Source organism: Zingiber officinale, chromosome 6A, assembly GCF_018446385.1.
Source record: "Zingiber officinale cultivar Zhangliang chromosome 6A, Zo_v1.1, whole genome shotgun sequence".
In the NCBI taxonomy this organism is placed as follows: Eukaryota; Viridiplantae; Streptophyta; class Magnoliopsida; order Zingiberales; family Zingiberaceae; genus Zingiber; species Zingiber officinale.
In genome coordinates, this window is record NC_055997.1 from 15,748,947 (window position 1) to 15,761,047 (window position 12,101).

A 12,101-nucleotide genomic window follows, 5' to 3' on the forward strand; every position below is an offset into this window, starting at 1 on the left:
AAATATGGTACTTGGGTCGCAACGAGCCGTGTACAACAAATCAGGACTCGGTTACAAACCCAAACAAACTAACAAATCATACTTATCTCTAATCAGTCAAAATGTTAGAAGTCAAATCCAAGCATGAGTTCAAACAAAACTGTTAACCAAACAAATTGAACCAAATCTATACTTGGTCCCTAAGAGTCAAATCCATTACTTAGATAGACCTTATCTAAGCTATGACTCAGGGGGAGCAAGTAGAAAAACAATACAACCAACTTGATTAAGCAAACTCAACACTTAGGATTAGGTTTATTTTCTACTTAGAATGGTTAGATGAAAAAGGTTTACCAAACCCTACAACATAACATCGGAATGGATTGGGATGATAGTACGTCAAGGAAACTTTGTTGAAGGCATGTCTAGGCTGAATATGGAATTCTACCTGGTGCACTAGACTTAGTGGATCTGACCGAAGCTACCCCAGTCAAACATGGGCTAGTTAGATCAAAATTTAGTATTAAGTTTTTTGGGTGGGAACAGTTTGGAAAGTCTTCAGCAAGTGGTCCACCGTTGATACACAAGAAGGCCATATGCCTCGCCACTGAACTGAAAGCTTATCCTTATGAAGCCTGCTAGATTGACCCAAAACTAAGTTTGAATCTAACATGGGTTCAGTAACCTTTTCCAAATCTAATTAATTATCAAACATAATTCAAACCTAATTATCAAACCTAATTAAATTTCAAATCTAATTAAATTTGAAAACTAATTAAATTCAAGATTAATTATCAAACCTAATTCAAACTTAATTATCAAACCTAATCTTATTCAACCAAATTAATTATTAAACTTATTTTAAAACTTAATTAAAAACTTTTTAAAAATTATTTTAAAACTTAATTAAAAACTTTTTAAAACTTATTAAAAATTATTTTAAAACTTAATTAAAAACTTTTTAAAAAATTATTTTAAAACTTAATTAAAAACTTTTTTTTAAAAATTATTTTAAAACTTAATTAAAAAATTTTTTTAAAAATTTATTTTAAAACTTAATTAAAAACTTTTTTAAAAATTATTTTAAAAATTAATTAAAAACTTTTGAAAAATTATTTTAAAAATTAATTAAAAACCTTTTTAAAAAAATTATTTTAAAACTTAATTAAAAACTTTTTAAAACTTATTAAAAATTATTTTAAAACTTATTTTAAAACTTAATTAAGAACTTTTTAAAACTTATTTTAAAACTTAATTAAAAAACTTTTTTACTTCATTAAAATTTATTTTAAAAATTATTTTAAAACTTAATTAAAAAACTTTTTTACTTTATTAAAACTTATTTTAAAACTTAATTAAAAACTTTTTAAAACTTATTAAAAATTATTTTAAAATTTATTTTAAAACTTAATTAAGAACTTTTTAAAACTTATTTTAAAACTTAATTAAAAAACTTTTTTACTTTATTAAAACTTATTTTAAAAATTATTTTAAAACTTAATTCAAATTTTTTTTACTATATTAAAACATATTTTAAAACTTAATTAAAAAACTTTTTTACTTTATTAAAACTTATTTTAAAACTTAATCAAAAAAAAAACTTTTTTACTTTATTAAAACTTATTTTAAAAACTTAATTTAAAATTTTTTCTTTATTAAAATATTTTTAAACTTATTTTCAAACTTAATTAAAAACTCACTTTAATACCTAATTAAAACTTTTTAAACTTAATTAAAAATTATTATTTAAAGACTCATTAAATCATAAGACTTAAATGCAATCCAAAACCTTACCCACTTAATTTCACCCTTTAACCGAACTTTGGTTTAAATCCTACATTTTGTAGGAATCAAAAGCTCTGGATAAATGGATCTTGGACAGCGGCTGCTTCAGACACATAACTGGGGATCAGCATAAATTTACCAACATTGAATTCAAAAACTTAGGATCAGTTGCATTTAGAAACAATGGTAAGCTAAAGGTAATTGGTATAGGTGAAATTCAATTACAGTCCAACATTTCAATTAAAAAGGTTTTACTTGTTGAACATTTTAATTATAATTTGCTTAGTATAAGTCAACTCTGTGATTCAGGATTTGAGGTTAAATTTTTTCCTTCTGAATGCTTGATAAGCTACAATGACTCAACTAATATATTACTAAAAGGCTTTAGAAATAAAAATATTTACTCCATTCATCTACCTAAAACAATACCCAAATGTTTTCTAGCAAATGATGATGAAACTTGGTTATGGCGTAGGAGATTAGCTCACACTCACTTTAGAAATCTACTAAAATTAAGCAAAAATGGTTTAGTAAGAGGCTTGCCAAAATTAGGGAATCCTATAGATAAATTTTGTAATTCTTGTCAACAAGGAAAACAAATTAAATCAACTCATAAACTTACCAATCAAAATAGAACAAATAGAATACTTGACCTAATACATTTAGATTTATTTGATTCTCATGGAATAAAATCCTTGAATGGAAATCTTTATTGCTTAGTAATCATTGATGACTACTCTAAATATACATGGGTAAAATTCTTACCTAATAAATATGATACCTTTGAAACATTTAAAAATTTCTGTAAACAAGTAGAAAATGAAAAAGATATTAAAATTAAGAAAATAAGAAGTGATAATGGAGGTGAATTCAAAAATCAAAACTTTAATAATTTTTGTCTAGAAAATGGTTATCACCATGAGTTCTCATGCCCTAAAACTCCACAACAAAATGACTTAGTAGAACGAAAGAATAGAACTCTACAAGAAGCTGCCCGAACAATGTTAAATGAATATAATATACCAAAATATTTTTGGGCTGAAGCTGTTAATACAACTTGTTATGTCCAAAATCGAATTATAATTAACAAAGATCAAAATAAAACATCTTATGAAATTTACTTTAACAAAATTCCTAACATAAAATATTTTAATGTATTTGGTTGTAATGTTCACATTTTAAATCTTAAAGATTACTTAGGCAAATTTACTTCAAAAACTAACAAAGGAATCTTTCTTGGGTATTCCTCTACAAGTAGGGCCTATAGAGTTTACAATAAATCTACTTTGAAAATTGAGGAAACCACTAATATAACCTTTAATGAAAATGATCATATTAATCAACATGGTTCAAATCATAATCATCCAGTTAATCACGAAGAAGAAGAAGACTTAACACAATCTAAAGAATCTGACAACCCTATTCCAAGAATAATACAATCTAACCCCAATCATCCAATCAACCAAATCATAGGAAACCCTGAATTGAGAGTTCAAACAAGATCTGCCTTTAGAAATCTAAGTCAAATAGCATTAATATCTAAAATTGAACCTAAAAACATAGGTGATGCATTAACTGAACCTGACTGGATAATTGCAATACAAGAAGAGTTAAGTCAATTTGAAAGGAGTCAAGTTTTGGATTTAGTACCTCCGCCAAAAGATAAGACAATTATAGACACCAAATGGGTATTTAGGAACAAATTAAACGAACAAGGTGAAATCCTAAGGAATAAAGCTCGTCTAGTAGCCAAGGGGTTCAGTCAAGTCGAAGGACTAGATTACGATGAGACTTATGCCCTGGTAGCCAAACTTGAATTAATTAGAATGTTGCTAGCCTATGTAGCTTTTAAAGGTTTTATGTTATATCAAATGGATGTTAAATTAGCTTTTCTAAATGGCTACATTAAGGAAGAAGTCTATGTTAGTCAACCACCCGGATTTGATGATCTAAAAAACCCAGCCTATGTATTTAAGCTAAAAAAGGCTTTATATGGACTTAAACAAGCACCTAGGGCTTGGTATGAAAGACTGTCTAGTTTTCTAAAATCAAAAGGGTTTAAAGAAGGACAAATTGATCCTACACTTTTTATTAAAACCTTTAATTCTGATATTTTATAGCTCAAGTCTATATTGACGATATTGTATTTGGCTCAACTAACTCAAAATTCTTAAAAGAATTTGTAACTTTAATGGAAAATGAATTTGAAATGAGTTTAGTTGGAGAATTAAATTATTTCTTAGGTCTTCAAATTATACAAACTAAAGATGGTAACTATGTACATCAAACTAAATATATAAAATATCTTATTAAAAATTTGGTATGGAAAATTCAAAAGAAATTAAAACTCCTATGGCAAGTAAAATTAACCTAGATAATGATGAAAATGGTAAATCTATTGACTTAAAGCTTTATAGAAGCATGATAGAAAGTTTACTTTATCTAATTACAAGCCGACCCGACATTTTATTTGCAGTTAGCATGTGTCCGTTACCAAACTTGTGCGAAAGAGTCCCATTGTCCTTGGTTAAATGAATTATTAAATATTTAAAAGGAACTGTCAATGTAGGAATTTGATACCCTAGAACTTCACATTTTGACCTAATCGGATACTCTGATTCGGATTACGCCGGGTGTAAGTTTGATAGAAAGAGTACAAGTGGAGGATGTCAATTGCTAGGTTCGTCTTTTAGTTAGTTGGTTTAGCAGTAAACAACAATGTGTTGTCTTATCTACCACTGAAGCCAAATACATAGCAATGGGTGAATGCGTAGCTCAATTGCTATGGATGTCTCATACATTAAAAGATTTTAATCTAGATTATAAGAATGTAAAAACCTTTATTGATAATATAAGTTCTATAAACCTAACTAAAAATCCAATACATCATTCTAGAACTAAACATATAGAGGTTAAACATCACTTTATTAGGGATCATGTGTCAAAAGGGAATATTGAACTAAATTATATATAATCTAAATCTAACTTGGTAGACATTTTTACTAAACCATTACCTGAAGCAAAATTTAGTAATCTAAGACGACAATTAGGGTTGTGTTTTATAGAATAGTTTTTTTTTTATTTTGAAAATTATTACTTAGTTTATTTTTTAAAATATTTTTTTAAAAAAAAATCCCTCTTTCAAATTTTAGCTTTCAAAATCTTTAATTTTCTGGAGTAGCTTAGGTTCTATCATATAATTGCATGATCCTATAGTTCTAGGAGCCAGCATCTCACAAGCACAGTAGGATCCCTTATTTGATAACTTAGAATGGGTGAGATGCTTAGGTTTTTACCCTAGATTTCAGATGCTTATGTCAGTGCATCGCTATAAATCTGGGCTTTAAACAACATACATGAATCAATTTAAGTCAACTAGCTAGTAAAAACATAGTTAGTAGTAAATGCTCAAATTGACCAACCTGAGTCTATTGCTACTATCTTGTGGTAGTTAGCTGTGTTAGGGCGGATCCAGTGGGGGGGCAGCATCGGCGGTCGCCCCCCCCCCCCCCTTGCCGGCGGTGGAACCCATAGTATTATGAGGTTCTACCGATGGAGATGGAAGATATCGTCCCTTGTTTATTATGATCACCCCTCCATATTTGAATTCCTGGATCTGCCATGCCTGTGTACAAGGGTTGGACATTTCATCATAAGGACTTTTTTCCTTAGTCTTTTTGCCTATGCTTGGACTTTTATGTTGTTATCAATTCTAGGGGGAGCCTTGAACTATGCATTTTCATTTTTCTTTGAAAATCCTAATTTTTATTTTTCAAATTATTTATATTTTTACACTTAGTAAAATTCTTTCATATTTTTTGACTTTTAAAAGTGTTCAAAATTATTTTTGAAAATCTTTTTCAAATTCTTTTTATAAACATTTTATATTGAAAGTTGGTTTTAGAAATTTTAACTTAGTAAAATTATTTTACTGGTAAAACTTTACTCTCTTCAAAATATTTTACTTAGGAATACTTTTCAAAATTTGGTTTCTTTAATATTATTTTTACCTTAGTAAAAATTTCTCTTTTTCAAAGTATTTGTTTAACTTAGGAAAATTATTTTTTCAAAATTATTTTATATTTTTAACTTAGTAAAATTTTCAAAATTATTTTTTATTATTTTTTATTATCAAAATTACCTTTTCATTTTCATGTATTTTTTGAGCACTTAGTTAAAATTGTTATACATTTCAACCCTTTTTGGTTTGTTGGTCTTCCCCTGTTTTTGATGTGTGTCAAAGGGGGAGAGATAGTAAATTTAGTGAATTTTATCCTATGGAGGGCGCCTTCAAAGCTCTCTAAGATGCCTCTAGCGCCAAGCTTCAAGGAGCCTCCAACCGCATGGGAGGCACCTCCATGCCCTTCCGCGCGAGGATTTCAACCGAAGCATACGAGGCACCTCCACTTGAATAGGAAGTGCCTCGGATCACTGTTCACTTGAGACTTGAGATGTTTTTCACTCCTACAAGATACGTTAGTCCAAATAACAAATTATATCCTGTAAAACAGAGTTAGTACAATAAAAATAACATTCCTAATTAAATTCTGTCTTTCCAAGACCAGGATCTAGTCATAGTCTTAGTTTAGGTATCCAAAATGAACCTAAACTGGACAAGAACCTAAAGTCCCTAATTGGGACTCGTTCTCACTAGAGCACTCTCTTCCAGTGACTTACCTTACTTACCATATAGAATCGTTTAACTTACTTTGACCCATCAGGTCTTCCCACCAGTTGCCAGGTCCGTAAATCCAACTGGACTTCTGCCAGCTGTCAGGTCCCACAAACCCAATCAGACTTTCCGCCAGATATTAGACCACTCTTTGATCTATTTGGAATTCTACATCATCTATCAGGTCCAACAGATCTATCTAGATTTTAACCTGGTGTCAGGTCCTCTAGACCTGTCAAGTCTTGCACACTTGGTAACAAGGTTAGATCACACCACACCTAACTTTAATCCATTTGTTATTCATTAAAACTTAGGTTTAATCATTGGTGCTAACTGCACCAACACGTGGTTTCTTTCGAATTTAACATACATACTTCTTCGTGTATCTCATCTATCAAAATAGCATCATCGGTAAATAACATGCAATGCAGTATTATATCTTAGATGTATACAATAAGTTTATTCATGATTAATATAAAAAGATAGAAACTTAGAATTAATCATATGTAACTCTATTTTTTTAGGAAACACTTTAATTAATCAGCCTTAATGCTTCACTCTTGTTATTATATCCTCATACATATCCTTAATTTCCCTTGAGATTTTTTTCATAAGTTTTTTTTAGGTCAACAAATATTATATGCAAGTCTTATTTTTTATTTTTGATATTTTTAATTAGTTGTCTGGGAAAATGTAAAATTTACTTTTCAAATATAAATTCAAATTTATTTTTTTAAAAAATAGCTTTTAATATTTATTATTTTAAAATAATAAAATAAGAGCATTTTAATGAACAATGGGATTTACAGAGTATAGGTTTTGTTTGACAAATGATATCTGACCACGTCAAATAGTACTCAATTAAAAAATAAGAGCCATGGTAATTGCGGAGAACTTATTGTTGCTTATGTTGTGTTTGATAAAATGCAACAGAGAGCTTAATATGTAAATTTGTCAGGGGTGATTCGACTGCGTGAGATTGAGAAGATGAGAACAGAAAAAAACAACATGTTTTTCATTCTTTTTAAGCAATACGAGAAGATTCATCAATCATCATCTCTATGCTGAGCAATCCGACAAAGGCAAACAATGCACCAAATCTCAGAACTTCAGGCTCACTAATGAGTACCGCATGACTTTGGTTATCTACTTCCAAATACGCCTGAAAGCCGGCGAAAAAGTTGCTCCCCTGTAGTACAGCACAATGAAGCAGAGGGCAGGGAAGACGATGAGCTCTAGTATGAGCGGAATTAGGTCGTCGGACTCCGTCCTCTGCCCGCCGTAAATCTGCAGGAAGATGTTGCAGGTGAAGGCGACGAGCAGCGCTAAGAGCGCCATGGCGAAGGACAAGCAGGCCAAGAAGTACTTGGTCGGAATGGCCCGCCGGAACTGCTGCTCCTTGTAGGGCGAGATGACGAGGGAGAGGAAGAGGACCAGCGAGGTGGCGGCGCAGGAGAGGCCGATGACGTAGGTGTGGGAGAAGATCTTGAAGGGCAGCCTGTTCATGTACACCGGGTTCCCTGTCTTATCGTCTTTCTCGCCGGGGATCGAGAAGCTCGACGCGAACACCACTGCAGCCACCAGCCCCGCGCAGGTCTTCCCCATCTCCGTCAGCTGGTTCTTGCAGCTATGCAGCATCTCCTTGTGGCTCTCGCTGAACACCTCTTGCGCCGTCTTCTCCTCCTTGTTCCGGCTGTACACCAGCTCCTTCGGCACCATCTCTTTCACCGTCTACTCAATTTGGTGAGAAAACTTCAATTTCTCAAGATTGATTAGCTATTGAAGAATTAATTAGCACAAAAAAAACCTCGAAAAAAAGGAGTTCGTCTTGCAATTGCACGGCGTCGTCCGTATCGGGAGGAATCCTCTCCGAGGCAAAATGGAGGATGGTCCTCCTCGACTCGGTGTGCGAGAGCAGCCAGGAGGGCAGGACAGGGTTGTCGCCGGCCGTCATCCGGCGGATGGTCTCCACGATCTCCCGGTTGCCGCACTCGATCGCCACCTGGAGGACGTTCCGGCCGCGGCTGTCCAAGTACGTTGCCGACTGCGGGCACACCTGGAGTATCTTTTCCACGAACTCGTGCAGGCCCATCTCCGCCCCCATGATCAACGGCGGCTCCGACCAGTCCCGCACCGACGACATCGACTCCAGCGCCCTATTCGCGCTCCGGAGAAGCCCCTTGATCGCCGGCGCGTCGCTGCCGCCTGTGGCGTCGTCGAGGATGAGGAGCTTGTCGACGAACGCGTACAGGAGGTTGCGCTGCTCGGAATTCGACCAGTTCTGACGGCCCGGAATGCCATGTGGCGAGGTGAAGTAGAAGCCCGTCGACGACGCCGGAGCCTGGTTCTCACTTCTTCCTCCCTTGGAGCAGAAATCGAAGTACGCAGGATCCTTCGCTATGCATTCTATCAGTTTTATAGCGTCTCTGTGGGTTTCTTTCAGCCGGTTGAGTCTTCTAACTCTGGGCGAAACTGCAAAATTTTGTATTTAAAGACTTTTAAAAGAAAATATCCCTTTTTATCATATTGATCCAATATTATTGTGGTTAAAAATACCCTAAGTCTTCTTATAAGAAAATATTTATTCTCATTCCATAATTAAATATAATGGACATCAATTTATTTAATCACTCTCATTTTATAATTTTTTATAAGTACAAAAATTTTAAAAGAAGATATAATTCTTCCTAACTTCAACCCATTTAAATTAAATTGAGCACAATTCTTTTTTAATCTGGTTAATCGATTAAAAGTTATACTAATCGATTGGCTTAGGTTCAATCGATTGACATGTAGAAAAAGAGTTATACTAAATTTAATAAAAAAATATACTATATTCTAATTTAAATGTGCTGAATTTATGAAAAATTATAACTCCTTTTAGATTATTTGTACCTATAAAAAATGAAAGATAATTAAATAAATCGGTATGCATTAGAAAATTAAAGTAAATAAAAATTTATATGTACAAAGTGAGAATAAACTTAGGAGGAAGAATAATTTATTATTAGGGATTTGAGTCATTTTCCTAAAAATACTTCGATATTAATCTAAATTATTTCAATATTGAAATAGTTTTGACCAAATGAAAATTTTAAATGTGGACTAAAGGAAAAAAAACAAAAAGAAGATGAACTACGAACTTACCTTGCCACAGAAATTTGAAAAGAAATATGTGACTTGGTCTTAGAATTATGTAAAATAACATACGAATCCATCTTCCTGCAAGCATCCATCCACAACAACATATAAGTTAAGGCAATCAAAATTCATAAGTAAAACATTTTGTTTTCAATTTTCACTCTATGCCACTCATATTTTTAAGAAACATAAGTAATTTTTTTTCTGATTTACTTATTTATTTTTCTTTAAAAGATTGAGTAATTTGTGATACCCGGCATGATAATGGTGAGTTCCACTAGATCGAGAAAAGTCTTGCATTCAGAAGGGAACTTTGAGCGAAATGCCTTGATACCCTTTTCTTCATCTTCAGCTTTTTCTGAATTTTCATCCTCAAGGTCCTCGTCCTAATTACAGATAATTTTGAGGGGCAATTGACATTATTACATGAAAAATAAATTCATAATGTTTAACCTTATTTTTTTTTAAAATAAATAAATTATAAAATATATACCTCGAAGTCTTCTACACGGCCCTTGCGAGTGTCCTTGGGCAGGGGAATCCCTAGCATTAAAAATTTTATAAAAAATAGTGATTTATGTATAATTCATGTGTTTTAATTGGCATGCCTTTTATTTTAGCTTTGTTTTTAGTAGCATAAATCTTCAAATTATGCGGTCCAATTAATTCTAAAAAGTAGATAATCTTTCTTCATATAAGTAATTAATTAAGATGGTGTAAGTTACGGACAGTTATAAAGGAGGTTATCGAGTGAGCCGAGAACTAGTTGGCTCCGGAACGCCTCGGGAATGGTCACCAGCAGTTGCAACGGTGTCACCGCCGCGTTATTCCGGCTCATCGCTAATTGCGGCCATCTCGTCGCAATCGTCAACGCCAGCTCTGCAAATCGTCAGACGATCGATCGATCGATCGATCGATACGCGAATCGGTTAGCTTAAAGTTCTCCCTGCAAATTAATTAAACGAGTTAAATTATTAATTCTCATAATACCCTGCGCATTGCCCATGATGGCGCAATGGAGTGCGGTGGCGCCGTCGTCCGTCCGGTCTTCCGGCGAGATTTGCCCCTTGCTCACCAGTAGGAAAAATATATCCCTCCGCCCGTAGAGCGCCGCCTTGTGCAGCGGCGTCTCCCCCTTGTTGTTTCGTTTCTCCGCCAGTTGGGGGGACTTGGTCAGCAATGCCTTCGCCACCTTATTAAAAAAAATATATGAATTGCGACGAATATATAACTTGATCAGAACACGTGCATGGCTGGCCTGTTGAAGAATTGATGAGATGGTTTAATTACCTTCCGGTCGCCTGCGATGGCGGCCACATGCAGCGCCGTGTCGCCGTTGTAGTTCTTAGCGGCGAGATTGCAGTCTGGCAGGCCGATGAGTTTAAGCGCGATCTGGGTTTTCTGGCAGGAGATGACGACGCTGAGCAGGGGGTCGCCCATGAGGTTGACCAGCTGACCGTCAGGGTTCGTGGCCAGATTCTCGAGCTCACGACTGTCCTCGTCACGGATCAACTTGTTGACCTGCCGGTGGTGCTTCTGGTCAAACTCGGGCGACGGCCGAATCTCCTCCACCTCGTCGTCGTCGCTGCTCTCTATCGACGCGAAGCTCGGGTATTCCGTGAACCGGGTCGGGGGTGGCAGCTGGTATCGCGGCTCCGCCATCTCGAAGTCGCCGGGGAACGCCGGGAAGCTTGGCGGGCCCATGAAAGGCGGTGCGCCCATTTGAACAGGTGGCGGGAAAGGAGGTGGGCCCATTTGAACAGGCGGCGGCATAGATGGTGGGCCCATTTGAACAGGTGGTGGGAAAGGAGGTGGGCCCATTAGAACAGGCGGCGGCATAGGTGGTGGGCCCATTAGTGGTGGTGGGCCCATTTGAACAGGCGGCGGGAAAGGAGGTGGGCCCATTAGTGGTGGTGGGTCCATTTGAACGGGTGACGGCATAGGTGGTGGGCCCATTTGGACAGGTGGTGGCGAGACCATGAAAGGTGGTGGGCCCGGGTGCTGATCCATGAAATCGCCCTGCTGTTGCTGCGCCGGGAGCATCTGATGGAAATCTCCGGCGGCGGCCATCGACGACGACTCCATCCCCGTGGGGTGAGGTTGTGGGCCCGGGAACTGATGCATGAAATCGCCCTCTTGTTGCTGCGCCGGGTGCATCGGAGGGAAAATCTCCGGTGGCGGCCTTAGACGACTTCTCGAGGAGCTTGCGATGGATGGGGATACTGCAGCCATGCACGCCGATATATAGACACACACACTCTACTGAATTAAGCTTTGCTTGCGGTAGGCGAACCGTATCGGATTCACACCCTTCGACACTCTAAATCCGCCACCGCCGTAGGATGGCTGGATCGATTTGTTAAATGGGTCGGATATAACCGTTAAAAAAGTTGTCATACCAAACTTGCTCTGAAGGTCAGCCCGCTAGGGTCACACACAACCCCGTATCACAAGTTATCCTAGGCATGACTCACGTGGCTTAATTCTTTATTTTTATTGCATTTTAAAAATAAAGCTTTCAGGC

The 12,101-nt window shown here is 35.6% G+C and overlaps 1 protein-coding gene across 1 annotated transcript; it reads right to left on the bottom strand.

Moving 5' to 3' along the window:
• Positions 1 to 7,432: 7,432 nt before the first annotated feature.
• LOC121995932 lies at positions 7,433 to 11,786 on the bottom strand. The gene is made up of 8 exons (XM_042549718.1): positions 10,868 to 11,786; positions 10,568 to 10,769; positions 10,307 to 10,456; positions 10,071 to 10,120; positions 9,831 to 9,963; positions 9,584 to 9,658; positions 8,244 to 8,908; positions 7,433 to 8,167 (listed from the first exon to the last, which is right to left on the bottom strand). The coding sequence occupies exons 1-8, from the start codon at positions 11,732 to 11,734 to the stop codon at positions 7,583 to 7,585; spliced, it is 2,727 nt and encodes a 908-aa protein (XP_042405652.1). The 5' UTR covers positions 11,735 to 11,786; the 3' UTR covers positions 7,433 to 7,582.
• Between the last annotated feature and the right edge of the window lie 315 nt (positions 11,787 to 12,101).